Below are 25,845 nucleotides of genomic sequence, written 5' to 3'. Positions count from 1 at the left end.
CACGTGAAGTAAAAACCTAATGATTTTTAGCTATAATTTCATTTAACATATAAAGCTGTGACATATCACAATGTAGTAGAATGACAAAAGAAGATATGTGAATCATCAGACGGCAAGCGTTGGGAAAAAATATAAAACTATAAAAACAAAGCATAAGCCAGGGATTTGTTTCAAATCCAAAGCGCACTGTGTTAATCGCATTTCCGCCTCGTATCTCGGATTGACACAGAGCCATTGCCTAGTCTGATAGACGACTGAGACATTTAACTCACTTGCAGACGCCAAGCGACGTGCATAAAACAAAATGTCAATTATTCACCCGGTTACCATGTTTACAAATAGGTACATCGTCCCACATACACAGCTCGACGCTACTAAATTCTCGACACAAGATCCTTACATGCCTGGATGAGCTCCTAAAGACAAATGTAAAAGGTGCAATGTTAAACTCCTGAAACCAAGGACGTTAAAATAACATAATGCCCCAACGTCGAAGAGTCTTTTAAATTACTAACCCCCTAGTAGACGGAGGAACCCCCCTGTAGAAGGAGGAAGTGAACAAAGTTCATAACCATTGCAGGAAAACTAGGTAGGCATACTGTTTCACCTGGTGAGACTGCAAGTCATACGGCATGTAGGTCCCCAACTGGCACAAGCTAGGGTTGGACACACGATAACTATAACATAAGGTCGTTTGACCACTTTCTGAAAGGCATTGTGTAATCACAAGATCACTATTGTGGACATGATCTATCTCACTTTAACAAAAATCCATAATTTGATAATAAAAGCGACAAAAGACATGCATATAATCGTAAAGCGGCCTTTCTCAAACAGCAAACTAAAGTTTTGACAACATTATGTTGTTGAAATCTTCAAAGTTGTCAAACTTGCGTTTTCACCCGACAAACACATGTTGTCAAACTTTCGGTCACGTTACAATTTCGTTGACTGCGATTGGTTGTTTCTGAACAACACGAGTTTGACAACACTTCATACGTCAAAGTCGAGTTAGACAACACCGACAGTTTGATGGAAAGGTTGGTGAGAACAGACACCGATCCTATTTCTCGACAACATTTTGACAACTCTGAAATTGGTGTTGGTGGCGAGTTGTTGAAATGTTCACACTCTCAAACTCGAGTTTGACAATATGTGTTTAAGACAAGTGCAATGGACGCTGCGTTATATGTGCCTATCCGACAACAATCCCTCTTGAACACTCCGGTAACAGCCGGTCTTCAGCAACTCATGTTTGTCGTAAGAGGCGACCAACGGGATCGGGTGGTCAGGCTCGCTGACTTGCATAGATTGATGTTCGTGACATCAAACACGGGTTTATTAATGGACTAGCAGCCTTCGTATAGCTGGGCTGATGAGAATTTACGTGTCACGGATGTGTTATCCAGGGTTTACCTCACGGATTATCAATGTTACAATCTGCCGGGACGACATCGATCCTCTATGAGAATGCATAGTATGATAGACGTAAGGGCAGCAGGACAACACCAACACCTCCATATGTTCATCACGTTGTAACGGCTTTCTTAAATTGAGAAAGCATGACATTGCCGTATTGTCGCAGCTAGCAGACCCATCCCAAGAGCCTGGAATCCAAATTAAGGCAACGGTATTTACGACAAGCCCACAACCGGCCGATAACGCATGCTCATTTGGACCAATTTCTTTCGTTTAGGGCGGGTCTTCCCGTTACTAGGTAACGTAAAGTGAAACAAAGTGGTAGAACATGTGATTCAGTAAATCATATTTTGCAACAATAAACTAAATTTTGCAAAGTGATAGAACACGAAATTTTGTTAGCAAAACATTAATTTAACACAAACACAATGCACAAAACTAAATTGAATGGCCATGGACAGATCTTATGTTGATATTGTAATGTGTGGCATCCATTTGGTAAATCTGTTGTTGGTATTGTAATATGTGGCATTCATAGAGTTAATCTGTTGTTGGTATTGTAATATGTGGCATTCATAGAGTTAATCTGTTGATGGTATTGTAATATGTGGCATTCATAGAGTTAATCTGTTGTTGGTATTGTAATATGTGGCATTCATAGAGTTAATCTGTTGTTGGTATTGTAATATGTGGCATTCATAGAGTTAATCTGTTGTTGGTATTGTAATATGTGGCATTCATAGAGTTAATCTGTTGTTGGTATTGTAATATGTGGCATTCATAGAGTTAATCTGTTGATGGTATTGTAATATGTGGCATTCATAGAGTTAATCTGTTGTTGGTATTGTAATATGTGGCATTCATAGAGTTAATCTGTTGTTGGTATTGTAATATGTGGCATTCATAGAGTTAATCTGTTGATGGTATTGTAATATGTGACATTCATAGAGTTAATCTGTTGATGGTATTGTAATATGTGACATTCATAGAGTTAATCTGTTGTTGGTATTGTAATATGTGGCATTCATAGAGTTAATCTGTTGATGGTATTGTAATATGTGGCATTCATAGAGTTAATCTGTTGTTGGTATTGTAATATGTGGCATTCATAGAGTTAATCTGTTGATGGTATTGTAATATGTGACATTCATAGAGTTAATCTGTTGTTGGTATTGTAATATGTGGCATTCATAGAGTTAATCTGTTGTTGGTATTGTAATATGTGGCATTCATAGAGTTAATCTGTTGTTGGTATTGTAATATGTGGCATTCATAGAGTTAATCTGTTGTTGGTATTGTAATATGTGGCATTCATAGAGTTAATCTGTTGATGGTATTGTGATGTGTGACATTCATTCTATTGGTGTTATCACCCGTGAAGGTCCCGGGGTAGAATAGGCCTTCAGCAACCCAAGCAGAAGGTGACTGTGCTTGTCGTAAGAGGCGACTAACGGGATCGGGTGGTCAGGCTTGCTGACTTGGTTGACATATGTCATCGATTCCCAATTTCGCAGATCGATGCTCATGTTGTTGATCACTGCACTCGATTATTTACAGACTGCCGCCATACGGCTGGAATATTGCTGAGTGTCCAACTCACTCACTATTGGTGTTACTGTGGCGTGAGAGACTGAGGGGGTTGATCTGTTGGTATTATGATGTTTGACATTCATTCTATTATTGTTATTGTTCCGTGTTAGTTTGAGGGGGTAATCTTTTGTTGGTATTGTGATATGTGAAACTCCGAAGTTTACCTGTTGTTCCAAGTATTCGATGTCAGAACGAAATAACTGTAATTTGAACACAGTTCTTCAGACAGAACTGTCAGATATGTGTTAAGCACATGCATGTAATGACAATTTTGAAGATCAGATTATAATGTATTCACTTGTTACACATGTCAACTGCTTTTAGGACACCGCATAAAAGAGATATTTTACCATGCTAAATTATTTCACCTTGCATGGATACGGACATTAAATAGACTGATATATATGTTGGATGTTGACTAACGTTTAGCGTTCCGAATAGGTGTTTGCCAACATCGTCTCAAACATTTCCTTAGACTTTCATTCTTTCAGACAATAATTCAGACACGTACAGTTGGTTTGAAAAATGTAGAATTCCGTGGGTGAGTGCATGAATACGTCTATTAGTTTGGTGTTGACTTCCTACTCTGTTGTACAAGTGTGGAACCTATTCAACAACATCCAGTCGGCAACTAGTGTAGACGTGTCCTGGCTGGCGTCCTTACTAACACATGTATATTGTTTCCATGCAACATAGCTTCAGCACCTGACATGTGTTAAAACTAACCTCGATCGTTGTCATGGTAACCGGGTTTGAGAAGGATCTCTTTATCCTAGGTTTATTCGTGCGGAGCGTAGCTTATCATCCTCTGTCTAGCGCCTCCCTGCCATTGGCGCTCGTTCCTGATTTCAAGGATACCTGATATCTTCTGTATTACATATCGGGAAGACGTTGTTCCCATAGCAACGTGTGTTTAAATTACTTCTACGCGTCAGTTTCACATCGTCATATGGTGTGTTGTTTCATTAAACAGCTACAATATTTGTAAAAAGTTTGTCAAACCGCATTAGTGCCAACTTCTTCTTTCTTATACCTTTAAACCGAAGTGTTTCGCCTGAGGATGACAGACTTCGCTTCAGGAGAACCGATTCAGTGATTCGTTATTTCCAAATGTATGAGTCGGGGGGTCGAGGTATCAATATCTTCTGTATACATAGTGTATACTAATTCTTCTGTTGTATAATAAACACATATCAAATATCTACAGCCAACCCCCAAAGTTTAAATTTGATAACGCAAAGTATTTGATAAACCATTTTATTTATAACACTCAAGCAGAGGCACGTTTAGCAGCAATCGTAGTTCGCTATATTGTAACCAATTTCGGTTGTTCTATGCATACAGTGACGAGAATGACGTTCTATGTGGTTCTGTCCTGTTGATGTTCAGCTGCACTCTAGTTTACGTAATCCAGCGACATAGATAAGAGTGCCAATGTGGGCATGTTGATCAGGCGCCATTGATAACGAATGTAGATCCCTCTAAACAGCCCACTACTAAACTGCACCTCTAAAACACTTGTATACCAACAAAAGGTCAGTGAAGCATAACCTATCCGGATTTCCCTCTGTATATCCATATAGCACACCGTGTGTCAAGGCAGTCGTGGTTTGCTGCCCGGGTGTGGAGTTCAGTGCTTTTGTTTGTAGCCTGGACCTTTGTTCTGACCACTGATCTGGTGGGGCGACGCAAGCCATTTGACCTTTCCAAATGGACTTCTCTCGCTACAATATCTTGACTTAATACCTGTAGGTTATGTGCACTGTCTCATTCCATGCCCTGTATCAGATATGTACATTTTCTCATTCAGTGCCGTTATCATTAAGGTATATTGTCTCATTCAAATGCCTATATCGATATTATATACATGTATTGTCTCATTCAATGCGCTATGTCAGTATGTATAGTCTCATTCAGTGCGCTATATCAGTAATGTATATTCTCTCATTCAGTGACCTATATCGATAACGTATATTTTCTCATTCAGTGCCCTATACCAGTAACGTATATTGTCCCATTCTATGACCTATATCTCTAACGTATATTCTCTCATTCAGTGAACTATATCGATAATGTATATTCTCTCATGCTATGACCTATATCAGTAATGCATATTGTCTCATTCAGTGCCCTATACCAGTAACGTATATTGTCTCATTCAATGCCCTATATCGATATTGTATATTGTCTCATTCAGTGCCCTATATATCAGTAATGTATATTGTCTCATTCAATGCCCTATATACCAGTAACGTATATTGTCTCATTCAATGCCCTATATATCAGTTATGTATATTGTCTCATTCAGTGCCCTATGGCAGTAACGTATATTGTCTCATTCCATGACCTATATCGATATTGTATATTGTCTCATTCAGTGCCCTATATATCAGTAATATATATTGTCTCATTCAATGCCCTATATATCAGTAATGTATATTGTTTCATTCAATGTCCTATATATCAGGAATGTATATTCTCTCATTCAGTAACCTATATCGATAATGTATACTGTCTCATTCAATGCCCTATATATCAGTAATCTATATTGTCTCATTCAGTGTCCTATTCCAGTAACGTATATTGTCTCATTCTATGACCTGTATCAGTGTGTATATTGTCTCATTCTGTGACCTATATCAGTAATGTATATTGTCTCATTCAATGTCCTATATATCAGTAATGTATATTGTCTCATTCAGTGCCCTATACCAGTAACGTATATTGTCTCATTCTGTGACCTATATCGATATTGTATATTGTCTCATTCAATGCCCTATATATCAGTAATGTATATTGTCTCATTCAATGCCCTATATATCAGTAATGTATATTGTCTCATTCAATGCCCTATATATCAGTAATGTATATTCTCTCATTCAATAGCCTATATCGATAATGTATACTGTCTCATTCAATGCCCTATACATGTATATCAGTAATGTATATTGTCTCATTCAGTGCCCTATACCAGTAACGTATATTGTCTCATTCTATGACCTATATCGATATTGTATATTGTCTCATTCAATGCTCTATGTCATTAATGTATATTGTCTCCTTTATTGTCCTGTATCGACAGTGCATATTATCTCATGCAAAGCCCAATATCGGTGATGTATATTGTCTCATCCCATGACCTATGTAGGTAATGCATGCTCGTATTGTCTCATTCAACGTCCTCTGTCGGTAATGCATATCGTTACATTCAATGCCCTTAATCGACAACGAACATTGTTTTGTTCGTATATATGAATCCATTTCTTTTCCTTTTTTTATACTCCATCAGCTCCATGGACTGCGAGACCTCGGTCCATGTGGTGTTGTGCTGTATCACCGGGTCATACACCCCATCAGCTCTGTGGACTGCGAGCCCCTGCGAGGTCTGTGTGGTGTGGTGATGGGAGGACGTACTTTATTTGACAAAAGGTTTCTCAGTAGGCGTACCAAATTCAAAATTCGTGAAATATAACACTGATATTTTGGACTGTCTCCCAAGGAAACCAGTATATGTCATGAAACTGCAAAAGCGGAGTAATATTCACATTAAAAAAACAAAACAAAACAAGACATTGTCTGCTCAGGTGATGTACAAAACCTGAAAACAACCGTTCATTTTCGTTTCATGTTTCTGATACTGTCCAGAATTTCCCTCATGGCCTGTATGTGTGATTGCTTTGAAAACATCGATGGAGTCCTGGCCCGTAAGGCCCGCCCCTGGGTGTGTGACGTACGTTAGCGTGGACACCCTCTTGCACATCGCCAAGGCGTGGCCGTGGGCGAAACATTTTGCATGAACGACAGATTTGGCCTGAGATATTTCGTACACGTTGACTGTCTACGCAGTCTACAGAGAAGAGTTTGATATTGTGTTTGAGTTTATATTTTATTTAGCGGTGTAATTATATGTGGTGAAAATGAAGTATATATTTGATATCTGCTGTAGATTATACCGGTCAATGAGGAAGTCGCCAGTGAGTGACAGTGACAAGCACGTTACTAGGGGTCAGTGAGGTCCGACAGGGGACGATCAGTCAGCGTCATTTATTATACACATTCATGGACAGGTATTTACTTACATGAACCTGAAAGATATAGATTAACATGAACCTGATAGACAAACATTTGGGTATTGCTTTTTCATAGAATCTTGCCTGTTTTTTTTAATTTTCTCATAATTTAGAAATATATATATACAACATTAGTATCTAGGTCAGTTCATAGTTCATGTCACAAAAGCCTTGATTGGGCTGCTTCCTGTCACAAGAATATAATCAGAAAATCTTTTACAGTCCTGCGTCTTCAAAGAAATTTTGAACCTGTCTGAACAGAATCTGACGGGTGTGTATGGATAAAACTGAGCACTGATAGTGACCATATTTGTAGGTTTTATATAATATTACTGTATGGGTATGTGTGTAGCAATATTATACAGGCCTATCTAAGCATATTTTAGAATCTGTGACAAAATGTATAATATCTGAGAGAGACAACAACAACGTTCCACTGACCGAAGACAGATCACTTACACATTTGTTTACAATTTAAAGTCACAGCTGTACGTCTCGTGCGTCCTATATAACGCCACACTCAGCGCTCGATATTGGCAAGAAAAGGATATAAATCAAAGTTATGTATCCGGCCTGATTTAAGACTGCCCGGGTTTATTAGTCCGTTAATAATTGATTCTTAAGACAAATTTATTTTCTAACTTCTCTGATGAGGTAAACATTCGTACACCAATACATCTACCAATAACGTGGAGATCCATACTCCACTACACCCACTGATAACGTGGAGATCCATACTCCACTACACCCACTGATAACGTGGAGATCCATACTCCACTACACCCACTGATAACGTGGAGATCTGTATTCCACTACACCCACTCATAACGTGGAGATCCATACGCCACTACACCCACTGATAACGTGGAGATCCATACTCCACTACACCCACTGATAACGTAGAGATCCATACTCCACTACACCCACTGATAACGTGGAGATCTGTATTCCACTACACCCACTGATAACGTGGAGATCCATACTCCACTACACCCACTCATAACGTGGAGATCTGTATTCCACTACACCCACTGATAACGTGGAGATCCATACTCCACTACACCCACTGATAACGTGGAGATCCATACTCCACTACACCCACTGATAACGTGGAGATCCATACTCCACTACACCCACTGATAACGTGGAGATCTGTATTCCACTACACCCACTCATAACGTGGAGATCCATACTCCACTACACCCACTGATAACGTGGAGATCTGGAGCCTTAGAACCTATGTGCCGACCCCTGCAATTCAAGAAATTATCGGCGATGTCGTCTCGTGGATGGCTGTCATTTTTACCTGATCTTTAACACATGCTTTAGAGGACGACAGAAAGAGAGGACGACACCCACATTTAAAGGAATATCGATTAGTACCGCCAAGCTTGGCATGCTCATTTTATCCATTAGAACCTCTTTTAAACTCAATTAGCCCAAAATCAATGATGCTTAACCATGTCGATTGCGGAAAACATTAGTATGAACAATGTTTGTCACACAACCATCGTACATAATTTCATGGGGCCTGGTTGCATAATATGACCCTGAGCCAACACACACAAGTTTGTGTTGACCTCTCCTTTCTGCTCCTGCATGTGTCGGTCACTGTCTACCTGTCTGTGTCACTGTGGTGTCAATCTCTCTCTGCCTATGTCTATGTCACTGTCTGTCTGTGTTACTGGCCATCTGTGTCGCTGTCTATCTGCCTGTGTCTGTGTCACTGTCTTTATATGTCACTGTCTACGTCACTGTCTATTGGTCTGTGTCTGTGTCACTTTCTATCTGCCAGTTTCTGTGTCACTGCCTGTCTGCATGTGTCTGCGCCACTGTCTGTCTGCCACTGGCCATCTGCGTCACTCTCTATCTGCCTGTGTCTTTGTCACTATCTATTCGTCTGTGTGTCACTATCTATCTGCCTGTGTCTATGTCACTGTTGATCTGTGTCTGTGTCACTGTCTGTTTGCCTGTGTCTGTGTCTCTGCCTACTGGTCTGTGCATGTGCCACTGTCTATTGGTCTTTGTCACTGTCTATCTGCCTGTGTCACTGTCTATTGGTATGTATCTGTGTCACTGTCTATCTGCCTGTGTCTGTGTCACTGTCTGTCTGCCTGTGTCTGTGCCACTGCCTATTGGTCTTTCTGTGTCACTGTCTATCTGTTTGTGTCTGTGTCACTGTCTATTAGTCTGTGTCTGTGTTACAGTCTATTGGTCTGTGCCACTGCCACCTGCCTGTCACAGCTTATTGGTCTGTGTCTGTGTCACTGTCTATCTGCCTGTGTCTGTGACACTGTCTATTGGTCTGTGCCACTGTTTATTGGTCTGTGTCTTTGTTACTTTCTGTCTTCCTGTTTCTGTGTCACTGTCTGTGTGCATGTGTCTGTACCACTGTCTATCTGTCTGTGTCTGTATCACTCTGTCTTTCTATCTATATGCTTGTGTCTGAGCCACTGTCTGCCTGTGACTGTGTCACTGTATGTCTCACTGTCTGTCTGTTCACTGTCTGTCTGCTTGGACCTGTGTCACTATCTGTCTGTGTTACTGCGCTTCCTCCGGTATCTGGGGAACTGTGTCTCCGCCTGTGTGTCATGGTCTGTGTCACAGTCGATCTGCCTGGGCCTTCGTCATTGTCTTTCTGAGTTACCTCCGGTGTCTGTGTTTCTGACTGTCTGTTTCGTTGTTCCATGCCTTTGTCTGCAACTCTGCCTGGATGACTCTGTATTTTTGCCTCTGTTTCTACCCGTGTGTCTGACGTATCACCTTTCCACCACTGCATAGACACCGGGATGTTATGTGAAGACGGAAACGTTGTATTTAGTTGCTATAATTAACACCCAGTTCAATGTTAAGCTTTGCATCCAGTGTAGCTCCGTCACGCAGGCGATGACATATTGTCAGCAAATGTTAAATTTCCTGTTTGTAGAATACATTAGACGCTTTGTCTAAAACAGGGTATACCTATTATAAGTGTAGGTATATGATCAGAATAGATAGATAGATAGATAGATAGATAGATAGATAGATAGATAGATAGGTAGGTAGATAGATAGATAGATAGATAGATAGATATAACCAGGGTATACGTATTATCAGAGTATGTATATTGTTTCTGACCAACACAACAACTGGATAACAACCATCCCTAAAACTAGCAAGAAAACAAAACATCTGTCCTGTTTAAACTGGAAATGTTGTGAAGTTATGCAGCAATATCAATGTCTGAAACTGCATTTCTTTGTTTGAGAGGGCAAATGCACGCCTCAGAGAGAATCAACAACGAACAAGTCGGGGACACCCTTTCCATCGTCTTCGATGGTTCTTCGTGCATTATCAAATAGATCTCTCATTACACCATATAAAGCATCTCTGAAAAAACACAGACTATATGACAGTGGTAATAATCTGCCCTGTCTACAGTAGGCAATCCATCCTTCATGTACCCCTTCACATGTCCACGGTTCAAACTGCTGGCGTCTCTTTTATCATACACAGACTGCCGGTTGTAGTGTCTGTAAAGCTTTCGACCTTGCAGTCATGGACACGTTTCTAAATCAACAAAATACGGGCGTCTTTGGAGACAGGTGTCTCTCACTAACAGCATCGTAATACCTGTGTTTGGCATTGAGACAGGTACTTATTGTTACCAACAATCGTAATTCTGGTGATTAACGTTCAGGCAGGTGCCACTATCAGCAATCGTAATACTGGGGTTTAACTTTCAGAATGGTGCCACTATCAGCAATCGTAATACTGGGGTTTAACTTTCAAACTAGTGTCACTGTCAGCAATCGTAATACTGGGGTTTAACTTTCAGTCTAGTGTCACTATCAGCAATCGTAATACTGGGGTTTAACGCGCAGACAGCTGCCACTTTCAGCGATGTTAACAGTAGAGATTAACATTCAGGCAGGTATCTGCTACTATCAGCAATCGTAATACGTGTGTTTAACGTTCAGACAGGTTCCTATCACTGGTGTTGAACGCATGGTGCGGCACGTCACAACTTTTATCGTATGACGTCTTCAGCTGACATTAACGAAACTATACAGAATCACTCTTGTTGTGTCACATCATTCTTAATGTATTTCACTGGAATATATTGCTTCGTTAGTGATTGTGAGTACAAACACTTGGACGAATTCATAAAGAGAAATAAAACAGAAAAATGTATTCTATTTAGATACATTTTGTTCAAGACTCAAAGCTCTAGGTATTTAAAAAAGTATTTACAACAACAAACACATAAGATGATATGGAATATATTGATGGGATAATGTGACTGCACATTCTATCAGTCGTATTCTCCTAGTGGTGTGTCCTCGTGTCCAAACCTCGAACAACTCGTACATTGGGGTGAGCTCGACCCTCCTAGCATCGTCATTATTAGGTTCTGGGCAAGGCCGTCAGTCGCAAGTAACTACGCTAACCTTAGTGCAGTGTGAAAGAATGCTAAAGGTTGTTTCGTGAGAGGAGCCTCCTGTTTGATAATGACCACTTGTTTCGTGAAAGGAGCCTCCTGTTTGATAATGACCACTTCTCCATGTCTGAAACCGGTTCCAGTGCACAGACTGATGAGTGTGCCGGTCACGCATCAGGCGTGCTCGTTCTCGTCGACAGTATCGCACCACGGCCCGCTGAACATCGTGGGAAATCATTAGGAATCAGAATAAACAACTGAAGCCTTTCACGGACAGATGGGACTATTTTGGCCCAGAGCACCTGTTCTGAAATGTTCCGCCTGTCTAACCTAAGGACTTTAGATCTCTGAGTTTATGACAATCCGTGTCCAGGGGAAGGGCGTCCTCTTGCCAGTAAACATTTGTAACAGAAAGTGTACAGCAAGTGGACATCCGAGATTCAGACTGGACGCCAGTCCACAATATATCAGACTACATATCAGACTACATCTTCAGCCTTCATCTCAGCGTGCAGCCTTCATCTCAGCCTGCAGCCTTCATCTCAGCCTGCACATCGTCAAATTGGTTGACAAGTTGCTCTGATGAGGTCTGGTACAACTTTGTCACAAACCAAGCAATAATGGTCGTTTCGCATTACCTAAAATGTAAAGGTTTTTAAACGTCCCATGTTACAACTAAAAGATAAAAGTTATCACTATTCGATAAAATAATATGCATCGCTAATATTCATCGTTGATAAAATTGACGAAACCAACATGTTTCTTTGCCGGTTTTCAAACACATACATATATATGGTAGTCTCATGTTATTTTACAATTTCTCGTTTAAGGTTTTCTCTATTTGCAATAATTAAGTTCTTTTATATATGTCAAAAGTAACTTCTTTTTTGTCTAAAAGAGTATTTGCTTCGAAAGGAATTATTTCCCTCTTCATGTCAAGTAATCGTTTGCAAACACCACAGATATTTGGATGGAATGAAACTACATATCAATTACTTTCAAGTATTGAGGGTACTTTCTCGGGACCAATGTATGTTTGTTTTTCAGCTGACAGAGTAATATAGTTCTTATGCTGTAACCAATTAACTACTAGGGGCTATTGTAAAGCGTTTGAGCATAAAACACTTCTGATATGTGCATGGTAAAAACGAATGTATGACTAAGATGTCACTAGTTCACGACAGAAACGGATAAGCTGGAGTACAGGGTAGACATGAAGGTCCTCGAGGGCCACCCGGCAAAGCACACTGAAGTGCTATTGATAGCAGTAGTCCCATGTCCCTTCGAAGAAAAAAAACTTTATGACTGCTCTGTTCTAACGTTTATCCATTCCTTCCGTTTTAATAGCGGTGCATATGATTACATATCACGTGACAGGGAACCAACGACATCTGCCTGTCAATAATTATGTTTATAAATCGGTTTATACGGTTTATTTTTATCACGCACCATAAAACAGAAGTATTTTAGGCTCAACAGTTTTTGATAGCCCCTCATATAGGTTTCGAACATTGGTTTCCTGGAAAATAAAATATCCCAATCCTTGTGAGTAAATTGTGAAAACATTACATAGTTTAATTTGCTAGTATGTCCATGGACATGTCGAAATGACACTGGTCGGGTAGGCAAGTTTACGTAAGGGTTTCTATAACTGTTAACTATTCAGTTTCTCAGTATGAGACGTGGCAATTTTTAAGCTCTTCATAATTCAATTCTGGCTAGCTGACAATCTCTGATAATTTGTTCTTTTTTTAATGCACATGAATACGATGAAGCCAATTATGAAAATGTTAAAAGTCCATCCGCAAAGGTTTCGTGATCTTTATTGTCCCTTATCATACGGAGATAGCCATATAAAAAAATGCTAGGAGCGTTGGGCATTTTGTTGCATTTTGATAGAGTTATTTGTCAGGTCTACTGAAGTATATGATGTGGGCTAGCATTGAATATTTATTTGTGGATTCTTCCAAGCCTGCTAGTGGACAAAACCTGTCTAACAACACCTTCCTTGGCATGCACCATGCTTATTTCATCCACTATACTTCCATTTCTGTGATATAAAGACAGAGCTAGCTTATAAAGACTCTCGCTTCTTTTTCAAATAGTGTTTGGAATTGTACATTTAAAAGGTTCGATTATGCTGAAAATATATATTTCCATAATGCGTCAGTTTTCTAACTGTTGGAATTTCATTACGCACATGTATGATAACTGTGAACAAGCCATGCCAGTTCTCTTTATGTCTGTTTCAGAAATTTAGTCTCCACGACCATTAGTACCTCTTATGTCTTTGTCTTACGCATATCAGCTCTCATTTAATAACTGTGTACATATGTCACAAACATGGTCACGCGTGAGTGCTAACTAATAAAACGGAGCACAGTTGTTAAGATCCGAGTCAGTGAGTACAAGGATAATCAGACGTAAGTTGGCCTAAGACCACCACAAAGCGTGGCAATATGTGGGCATCCCAGCATAGTAACATCCAAGACAATACCAGCACACAAACATTCCATCATACAACATACCAGCATACTGCGCTTCCTTTCACCAACATAGCAGCTAGATACGGTTTGTCTTAAGACATATAAACACACTAAGGGTTGGGGTACCAACGTAGCAACGCGCCATGGTGAACATATTCACATGGCAACTCACTGTTTTAACAATAACCATTACATAATTATGTTATCTGAAATACGCCAACACTGAGCTTTCCAGTTAGGAGATTAACATTCTGTGTTGGAAAATCAAAGGTGCATAACGAGAATAAAACATAAATTTGAATTATAAGCAAGCACGTAGCGTGAAATTTTAAATAGAACATCTAGAGCTATTGTACTTTGGTTGTATATCTCTGATTTTCCACCACAGTACGTTTATCTCGATTCTGCCGTTACCGCGTTATTGAGATTTGAAGATAATGCGTAATGTGTTGGAAATCGGTATACAGCGTGATTTTGTACCTCCGCATGACTTTGTTTAAGCAATCACAATACAGTATTTTCTGAATTCATGGCAGAATTGTCTGTAACGACCTGTACCGATATAGTACAACAGTACCAATGATACAGGTTACCATGTACACGCAATTACCGCGTCAATACCAGTCTACAGTCATGACTATTGTATCGACCATAATGCCATATCCCTCAATGTAACGCCGTCATGTTATACATCTGATGTGGTGTGGAGAGTGAATAGAATGTAGTACTGACCATAATGCCATATCCCTCAATGTAACGCCGTCATGTTATACATCTTATGTGGCGTATAGAGTGAATAGAATGTAGTACTGACCATATGTCATATCCCTCAATGTAACGCCGTCATGTTATACATCTTGTGTGGTGTGGAGAGTGAATAGAATGTAGTACTGACCATAATGCCACATCCCTCAATGTAGCGCCGTCATGTTATACATCCTGTGTGGTGTGGAGAGTGAATAGAATGTAGTACTGACCATATGCCATATCCCTCAATGTAACGCCGTCATGTTATACATCTGATGTGGTGTGGAGAGTGAATAGAATGTAGTACTGACCATAATGCCATATCCCTCAATGTAACGCCGTCATGTTATACATCTTATGTGGCGTATAGAGTGAATAGTATGTAGTACTGACCATATGCCATATCCCTCAATGTAACGCCGTCATGTTATACATCTTATGTGGCGTATAGAGTGAATAGAATGTACTACTGACCATAATGCCATATCCCTCAATGTAACGCCGTCATGTTATACATCTGATGTGGTGTGGAGAGTGAATAGTATGTAGTACTGACCATAATGCCATATCCCTCAATGTAACGCCGTCATGTTATACATCTGATGTGGTGTGGAGAGTGAATAGAATGTAGTACTGACCATAATGCCATATCCCTCAATGTAACGCCGTCATGTTATACATCTTGTGTGGTGTGGAGAGTGCAGAGAATGTAGTACTGACCATATGCCATATCCCTCAATGTAACGCCGTCATGTTATACATCTGATGTGGTGTGGAGAGTGAATAGAATGTAGTACTGACCATATGCCATATCCCTCAATGTAACGCCGTCATGTTATACATCTGATGTGGTGTGGAGAGTGAACAGAATGTAGTACTGACCATATGCCATATCCCTCAATGTAACGCCGTCATGTTATACATCTGATGTGGTGTGGAGAGTGAATAGAATGTAGTACTGACCATAATGCCATATCCCTCAATGTAACGCCGCTATGTTTGACATCTTGTGTGGCGTATAGAGTGAATAGTATGTAGTACTGACCATAATGCCGTATCCCTCAATGTAACGCCGTCATGTTATACATCTGATGTGGTGTGGAGAGTGAATAGAATGTAGTACTGACCATAATGCCATATCCCTCAATGTAACGCCGTCATGCTGTGCATGTTGTGTGGCGTATAGAGTGAATAGAATGTAGTACTGACCATAATGCCATATCCCTCAATGTATCGCCGTCATGTTATACATCTGATGTGGTGTGGAGAGTGAATAGAATGTAGTACTGACCATAATGCCATATCCCTCAATGTAACGCCGTCATGTTATACATCTTATGTGGCGTATAGAGTGAATAGTATGTAGTACTGACCATAATGCCGTATCCCTCAATGTAACGCCGTCATGTTATACATCTTATGTGGCGTATAGAGTGAATAGAATGTAGTACTGACCATATGCCATATCCCTCAATGTAACGCCGTCATGTTATACATCTAATGTGGTGTGGAGAGTGAATAGAATGTAGTACTGACCATAATGCCATATCCCTCAATGTAACGCCGCTATGTTTGACATCTTATGTGGCGTATAGAGTGAATAGAATGTAGTACTGACCATAATGCCATATCCCTCAATGTAACGCCGTCATGTTATACATCTTATGTGGCGTATAGAGTGAATAGTATGTAGTACTGACCATATGCCATGTCCCTCAATGTAACGCCGTCATGTTATACATCTTATGTGGTGTGGAGAGTGAATAGAATGTAGTACTGACCATAATGCCATATCCCTCAATGTAACGCCGTCATGTTACACATCTTATGTGGCGTATAGAGTGAATAGTTTGTAGTACTGACCATATGCCATGTCCCTCAATGTAACGCCGTCATGTTATACATCTTATGTGGTGTGGAGAGTGAATAGAATGTAGTACTGACCATATGCCATATCCCTCAATGTAACGCCGTCATGTTATACATCTTGTGTGGTGTGGAGAGTGAATAGTATGTAGTACTGACCATAATGCCATATCCCTCAATGTAACGCCGTCATGCTGTGCATCTTGTGTGGCGTATAGAGTGAATAGAATGTAGTACTCACCATAATGCCATATCCCTCAATGTAACGCCGTCATGTTATACATCTTATGTGGTGTGGAGAGTGAATAGAATGTAGTACTGACCATAATGCCATATCCCTCAATGTAACGCCGTCATGCTGTGCATCTTGTGTGGCGTATAGAGTGAATAGAATGTAGTACTGACCATAATGCCATATCCCTCAATGTAACGCCGTCATGTTATGCTCCTAATGTGGCTTAACCGCAAACACTGGCCTACATATATTCCACAAGCAGGCAGCCATATAGCTGCCAGATAAGACAGAGCACTATAGCAGTTGGTTGCATAGACGAGACATAGTGATAAAGCACCATTAACTGTTAACCAAATCTACAGTGGTTAACATAGCACTACCCTGTCCTGGAGCCCTCAGCCCCAAAATAACCTTTACATCTAGTTAATAACACCGAACTTTCATAGTAATACCTTCTTAATGTTTTTGTGTACAAATATATGTGGAGAATTATGATGATGTGACATTAACACAGATCGATATATAACCTGTCCCTTCGCCCGTTCGACCTCTGTTCACGGTGTGCGTTCTTTGTTCACGGGCAGCCCACACATTCTGTCCGCCCTCAAGTGAACACAGTCAACTGCTATTATGCCGAGTAGATGCTGCTCACGATACCTGGCATACTGCAGTATTGATTAGTGTACACTGAAATACTATAATACTGTAGTTAAGCAAGGTACATAACGAAAGTACAGATACTGTCGGGGTAGAGAGGTTTAAAACACGTGTGTGCCTGTGGACACTCATGTCCTGGTATGACTGATTCTTATACAAGGTATGTGGTCTGTTTACAATGCAATGAACCTGAGTCCTGGAATACTGGGAACGCCGGGGATGCTGAGCTAGGGCGTCTCATGTCAATAGTTTCATGCCATCGTAGCCAAATTAAATGCTTCACTGACCTTGTCCAGTCATACGTCTTTCGCAGCTGACACATTTCAATCAAATATGAAACTCTTGTCCTTACTGATACACAGTCAATATTGCAATACCCTGCACTGTTTATTCCATTGCCCCTGACAGAGAGACCAGCTTTCAACAGCAGGTGTTTGTGATTGTGTGATCCTGTGCATAGAATTCTGGTCACTAATCACTTGTGTGAGTGAGTGAGTGAATGGGTTTAGTTTTCCGCCACACTCTTCAATATTCCAACTATGTGGTGGCTATCTTTAAATAATCGAGTCTAGATCAGACAACCCAGGGGTCAACAATATGAGCACCGATCTACGCAATTGGGATACGATAACATGTGTCAACCAAGTCAGCGAGCCTGACCACCCGATCCCACTAGTCGCCACTTGCGACAAGCATGGGTTACTGAAGATCAATTCTAACTCTAATCAGTTGAAGTTAATCAACGTTGAGCGAGGAAAGTCCCTGGATGGATGACCTTAGTTGGCAGCTTGACTCCTGACAGCTTCTAGGACTACAGTCCTGCCCCATATGTGATACATGTGGTCTCACCTAACACAAGAGCGTCTGTTAAAACTTGCCTCCGTTCATAAAGCAGAAAATGGGTACCCGACAGGATAACTCGTGAATACAACCTTCTTGTTCCACACAGTCCTGGTTACCAGAGGAAAAATGAACTGCAGAACTCTTATTTATAATTTGTATAGGCTTTGAGACAGTACATGGTGTATTGACTTCAGCACCATAGAAGTACATATCATTGTTAATATGAGGCCTCTACAAGTGTGTGTCATTTGTGTCACACGTGATCTGACCAGAGTACCACATGCTCGGATGTGTCATCGTGACCAGACATCGTTTGTCACGCTGCCAGCCACTAGATCTACACACAAGTATTAGAACGTTCTAATGATATGTCGTGAAGACCACCAACATTCATGTTTACAAATCGTACAGAGCATATTATATTATGTTGATGTTTATGCTTTACCATATCATTGTTATCACTGAGACCAGTAGGTCGACGCTGGCAGCAGACGCTGACTGATGTCCGGAAGGACAAGGTCATTCTTCTGCCCAGTGATATGACGTAACATTCCTCAGTAGTAAACTATATCGACACCAGATTTAAATAGAAGTGTCAATTGTTTTATTTCTATGTATCTGTACCTTCTTGGTTTCATCGCTGATCCTATTAATTAAACTCCGCTGCGGTGACAGTACAAGGACGGTACCAACAACAAGGCTAATGAAGTAAGTAAGTACATGCAGAGATTCACGTGATTTGCCCCTCGCAGTGCTTTGTCAACTACACTTATAGGTCAAGTCCCGAACGTTACACAACAGCCATGGTAAACATCTCATGTCTCATGTAGAAAGTTCCATTGAAAACGTGTCCATCATCTGAGTGCGTGTGCGTGAAGGGGGAGTGGGGGGGGGGGATCAGGATCGTCACACGTGCAGTTGGGAAAAGGTTCACCTTGTATGGGGTGAGTCAGTGGCATGTGCAGCTGGGATAGAGTTTACCTTGTATGGGGTGAGTCAGTGACATGTGCAGCTGGGATAGAGTTTACCTTGTATGGGGTGAATCAGTGGCATGTGTAGCTGGGATAGAGTTTATCTTGTATGGGGTGAATCAGTGGCATGTGTAGCTGGGATAGAGTTTACCGTGGATGGGGTGAATCAGTGGCATGTGCAGTTGGGATAGAGTTTACCTTGGATGGGGTGAATCAGTGGCATGTGTAGCTGGGATAGAGTTTACCTTGGATGGGGTGAATCAGTGGCATGTGCAGTTGGGATAGAGTTTACCTTGGATGGGGTGAGTCAGTGGCATGTGTGGCTGGGATAGAGTTTACCTTGGATGGGGTGAATCAGTGGCATGTGTAGCTTGGGTAGAGTTTACCTTGGATGGGGTGAATCAGTGGCATGTGCAGTTGGGATAGAGTTTACCTTGTATGGGGTGAGTCAGTGGCATGTGCAGTTGGGATAGAGTTTACCTTGTATGGGGTGAGTCAGTGGCATGTGCAGCTGGGATAGAGATTACCTTGTATGGGGTGAATCAGTCACACGTGCAGCTGGGATAGAGTTTGCCTTGTATGAGGTAAGTCAGTCACACATGCAGTTGGGATAGAGTTTACCTTGTATGGTGTGAATCAGTGGCATGTGCAGTTGGGATAGAGTTTACCTTGTATGGAGTGAATCAGTGGCATGTGCAGCTGGGATAGAGTTTACCTTCTATGGGGTGAGTCAGTGGCATGTGCAGTTGGGATAGAATTTACGTTGTTTGGGGTGAATCAGTGGCATGTGTAGCTGGGATAGAGTTTACCTTGTATGGTGAATCAGTGACATGTGCAGCTGGGAATGGGTTCACCTTGTATGGAGCCACACGTGCAGTGTACATTCTGTATTTAAACGGAAAGAACCATACCGCTCATGACAGGTCCCGTCAACTCTAGTTGCAGATGAGGGTTACAAAGCCAAGATGTGGCAATTACAGATTTTGTAACATTTGATTCACTTGTTCAAGTGTTCAGATAAAATACCCATGTTGTATGTTCATGAAGTATTGAGTTCAAAGTGACCGTGCAAGCATGCCTAGTTTCCACTAGTACACCATTTCCGTGTACAGATATTCACTTCCTCATTTCTTTTGTAATTCTTCTTTTCACATAGAATGATAATACAAGGAAATGTAAAAAGACACATTTCCGGGTGGCTTCAACTTGTTATCATTCAGAAAAGACTATAGACATATATTTTCAGAGGTCGAAAAACACATCTCAGTGGATTGCATGATCGGCTTTAAAGAACAGATCTTTACGTCACATCCGAAACTGAGACAAACTGTGCGATGAGCAGTGAAATGGCTGTCATATAGCGACCGCCTGTGGTAATGTAGAGATAGGTACGTGGATTGACAATAACGATTTAAACCGAAGGGAAACAGTTCTGTTTCAGGGCATGGTGGTGATGACGTATGCTGCTTCCCACCGGTGGCCATGTTAAATTGTTTTCTATAGTTCCTAAACCCACGTTGAGAGGTGTTACCATGCTACATGTGTGTTCTAGACAAGGGAATATTAATAGCTTTTTCATTGTGAGAGAATGTGTGTTCACCAAGCATAGTTTTATACACACACTACAATGTCCAGCTATAGGGAAAAGCCGCAGACACGGACTAAAGTGTCAACCAAAATATTTTGGTTGATCTCGTTGCTAGTACATTCACGCTCATGGATAAAACAAGTCAGTAAATCCAAGCGTGATAAATGAACGGTTTCCTCAGTACTGTTAAGCCTACACCCGTATTAATATGTCCTTATCTCAGTCTCTAAATGGGGTAAATCTGGAGCCCCCGGATGTGGGTAAGCTTAAATATGACGGGCGTCACTGCACATACAGTCCGTGCAGTTACCGTCTTTGTGACTGCTGAAGTCTACACGCGTTCCATGAGCCGTCTGTGACTGCTAAAGGTCATACAAAGTGGTGATGCTCCAAGATGGGTTTCACAGCCTGTGGTTACCACTGACTCTCATCGACTATGTCCCAACTAAATTGAGTGAGTGAGTTAATATTTTAAGTTACATCGGCGTTATTTCAGCCATATTGTGACAAAATATAATTATAGATTTATAGTAACTAAATCAGACTGGGACGAGGGCCTTAACGTTTCCCAGCACCCGCCCCAAGGGGGTTGCTCTTCAAGAGTGCTTGTCCTAACTAAAAACTTCAAATACTTTAATCATTGTAGTTACTGAGACTTCGCGGGTTTTAACTTCTTTGGTTCATTGTTGAATATGAGAAAGAAGGAAAGAAAGAAAGAAACGGTCGCAGGTAAGTCCTTCGACTAAATACCGACGTGATACTGTGTATTTCTGTTTGACAGAAGATATTCCCGTGAATAGAATATGCCCTACGTCACGTTGTAAGATCTGGCTTTCCGTAACCTTAGTGACAAGACGCATTATGTTGTTGGTTTCTTGTTTAACACAACATCTAGCAAAAATCGAACCATATGAGGGGATATAAGAAATCGAGCCGGGCGCAATAGGTCTAGTGATTAACAATAAAACATTGACAATGAGTCGATGACACTGGTCAACCAAGTCAGCGAGTCTGACCGAAAGAGCTTGACCGTCCGTCCCGATCTTCACATGGTTTGCTGAAGATCTGGGGCCCTTTTTACAAAGCCAAATACCTCGTAACTTTTCTCGTAGCATTTGCACCCCTTTTGTTACAGTATGCCAGGTACAAATGGTACGAGAAAAGTTACGAGATCTTAGGCTTTGTGAAACGGGCCCCTCAGTTCTAAATCGGATCGTCACGGGTCCTGAGATGAGTACTTTTGTGTTATTATTCATTTGTAGTTACGTCCTTTTCTAGCATGTTTGCGTCTTGACTTCTATTGGGTATTTGGAATCAACTTTAATGTAATGTCGGTTTGTTTTCCCGCTGTAATTCTTTCAAACACTACCATGTGTTTCTGATAGCTAGGAAACAGCGAAGTGACTCTAGTGATGTACATACTTGTAGCTGTTTACACCTTACACTTGTAAACCTGGCTTCATTTTTCAATATGAAATGTTCTTGCAAACTTTGATAAAGGATGTCAGAATATATAGAGTATACTTATCTAGTTACTTTTAAGAAATATCAGAGTAGATTTACAACTCCGTAGTCAGTTTTCATACGTGGTATATATATATATTATACATAGTCATGACGCCTTCACTATTTTCACTGTTCAACACTATACTCTAAAATAGGTCTGGAAAATCCACATTACACCATCGGTACAGCAAAGGGGACAAAAATTAACCACAAAATACAAAAAGTCTTACTTAGTACCACATTCCGACCAAATTGAAATCAAATCACTATCATGTTTCACCCTTATACTTAGAATTCAAATAAATTTGTCCTATTATCAAAGATAATTTGACATGTTTTATTTCCTGATCTCCAAAAATAGTTTCTAACTTAACGAAGAGGTTGCTTAATAAGTAAATGAATGTCATCGTGTATGGTAGTGTTGTTGCACTTAGTGCTGAAACTTGCTTGGTCTTCCATTGCAAGCTAAGAGGTCGCATATCGGAAAACAGCGCCCAGTCACTGGACTGCCTGAAGAGCCCGGATGTACAGTGCGCTCTTGTGTTTAGCGTCCGCCATGTTGTATGGCCTGCCAGAAATTGACGGTGGCGAATGGGGTCAGAAGCCGATGGCGATGACTTGTTCGTCTTGAAGAAACGCACATCTAGCATACGAAGTCTTTGAAAAACCATGGTAAGGTCATAGTAATTTGTTAATTGAATTCATCCAGGAAAGGCGCCATTTCATTTCTTGGAAAGTGTCAATAGCCTTGTCATTCAAGACCATGGAAGGCTGAAGAAACATACAAGGGTGTCTTGTCGGCTGGTTTTGTGCCGTTAGGAAGTCATTAAATAAGCTTTCTTGTAAATTCTGAATACAATAATAACCATAGCCCGTGCCACAATCGGTGATTTTTTAATCGTTAAGTTCATTTAGATTCCTGCAGTTGTTGACATGGTGGTTGCCCATATTGCTGGCAATGTCAGTGGGCATATAACATGGTCATCCTTTGTCATTACAAAAAATAGACTCAGTATATGACACAGGATCAATGATGAAACCATAAAATATTCCAAGGATGGCCCACATGTGGCTATGACCACTTGTCTTGTTAAAGAATATACTTCTTCATTTTTATTGATTTTTATTGAACTTTGGACTTACAAAAGTTTTTGAAAAGTGATTTAAATTTACACATGTTGATTTTAAGTTAATACTATGGTTTCATTGACCATTTTTGGAGATTTGTAGAGTCCAGCTGTTTGTTTTTCACCATTTCAAGTTCATGACCTACTTTTACGTTACCCATGATCTGGTGGTATTGGTTCATATTCTTCCTCATTAGTATATTTCAAACTATGAATGAATACAAGTTAAGTCGCTTTGCATTTCTTTTCTGCTCACAGTTGCAACAATATGCACAACAAGTACAAGGATGTTTACAAGATCAATGTAGTTAGTGAAGAAGAGTTTGTAAGTTTTTTTCGCAAAACCACTACCTTGATACATAGAAGGGATTTGCCATTTGCTTGACTGGCTTGTTAGTTTAGCAACAATTAAAATAATATCCAAAACATGTACTTTCCTCAGTCTAAGTAAACTTAGTCTCAGTGTATTTCGTTACACTCTACAACTGAGTCTAACAAAACCTAGTAGAAGGTTGCATCAGGTAACCTTTGAGCAGCAAATGGCTGTCCAATCAAATGCGAGACGCTTAAAGAGATTTAACCAATCAGACAACGGCTACTATTTAGGGAACGGAGGGACTTGCAAAAATATTTAAGTCACTGACATGATCTCATCACAAACAAAAGTCCGCACATAACAGAGTTATTTGACCTGCAGTATATACGTGTTGGGGTTTCTGTTGACATGGTTACCATAAGCTAATATTTCCACAAGATAACATCCTTGAATATTGCGAAAAACACTATTTTTCAGTGACTGTTTATTCACCATTGTCATGGTTGTACGTACGCCATATGCATCACCCGGAAGCGAGCATATGCTAAATAGCATTCGGAATCGTTTGGGTACGAAACTTTTCAAGATGAAAAGTTCAAAAGGTATTTGCGAATATGCACTTTCATGATCTGGTAAGCTGTGTTCTGATTGGTCAATCTCAAAGGTTACCTGACACAATCTCCCATAAAGTTTTGTTAGATTCAGTAGTGGAGTGCAACGAAAAGTACTGAGGATAAGTTTACTTAAACTCACATTTTCTTGCAACAGGGCCTTCACTTAAGACATGAGTGCCACGGAGTGTTCACTGCTTTGCATCATATTTCAAGGTGACCATGATAGCATGGACATCAGTGTTTTGTTAATATTTCATAGACTAGTAAGCCATGAAAGGCAATACCAAAACTTATGATGAGAGGTTAAAATTTCATTTTGATTAGATTGTTGAAATGAATTGATGCAATGAATTGATGCATCCTATCTACATGATCTGTGACCTAGATATACAAACAAGAAACCATTCCATTAACAGCAACACATTTTAATTACAGTAATCCCTTTCATTATTGATACATTGCATGTCATGTCATGGGTTTTCAAATGTTCAAGAAGATCAGGTGCTGCATTGATTATCATGGGAACAAGCATAAGACATGTTAATTTATTGGAGACAACTTTATCTTGATCACAAGCTGTTTTCTGAGTATGTACAATGTGAGAAGCAACATGCCACATTATGTCAAAAATGAACATTGACATCCAAAAACATGAGACATTGGTAAACCTGTAATGGTCCAACAATATCTAATACTGAGTACTAACAATACCTAGTGGTCAGAAGGAGTCAGATGAAAATTATGTTTTGAATAACCTTTTCCACATCACCAGTATTGTTTGTCTGTATTTCATTTTCGTCCTGTCCATATCAAGATGTTTCATGCAGTGTTAATAAAGAAAACAAAAATGCAAATGGCTTTGTGCCCTTAGCCAGGGCAGTTGATATATGTATACAAGGGTATAGTAACAGTGTTTGCCCTAGACATGAAAATCATCATGAGTGTCATGAGAGAGGGTCATGGACATATTTTGGGAGTCAACTGTGATTGTCTATTAATGATTGAAAAAAAACACAAGGTAAAGGTCAGGTATTTAATCAGCACTGAGCAGTCAACTGGGAAAACAATAAACTAAGTAGTTTTAAACAACAGCAACTTACAGCTTAGATATTCTGAACTTAGAGCCCAGTGGCAATGTGTCAACAATGACAAAGCTTTTAAATTCACTGCATATTTGAGGTAATATGTACATCAAATACACAGGTTGTCTGCACCAGGGCAAATACTGCAGTAACCCATTGCCCAATGTCCCAATGAAGTGTATTTTTCTGTCAGGCAAACCAATTTGTAGATCACTCTGCCTGTGTCCAGTTGATTTTTCAATGTTAATTATGTTGTTTAAATAAAAAACTGAACAAAGAAAATTGCCTAGTGTGGTGGAAAATATACC

General features: G+C 40.3%; 1 protein-coding gene across 1 annotated transcript in view; it reads left to right on the top strand.

Moving 5' to 3' along the window:
• Positions 1-22,898: 22,898 nt before the first annotated feature.
• LOC137295876 (uncharacterized) overlaps positions 22,899-25,845 on the top strand; it is a 38,232-nt gene continuing 35,285 nt past the window's right edge. The window contains exon 1 of the mRNA XM_067827437.1: positions 22,899-23,070. Coding sequence (XP_067683538.1) covers positions 23,068-23,070 — 3 coding nt within the window. The 5' untranslated portion in view covers positions 22,899-23,067. The remainder of the gene's footprint in view (positions 23,071-25,845) is intronic.

Source organism: Haliotis asinina, chromosome 9 (assembly GCF_037392515.1).
Source record: "Haliotis asinina isolate JCU_RB_2024 chromosome 9, JCU_Hal_asi_v2, whole genome shotgun sequence".
NCBI classification, from domain to species: Eukaryota; Metazoa; Mollusca; class Gastropoda; order Lepetellida; family Haliotidae; genus Haliotis; species Haliotis asinina.
Note: the sequence above shows the minus strand (reverse complement) of the source record. Positions and strands in the feature narration are given on the sequence as shown.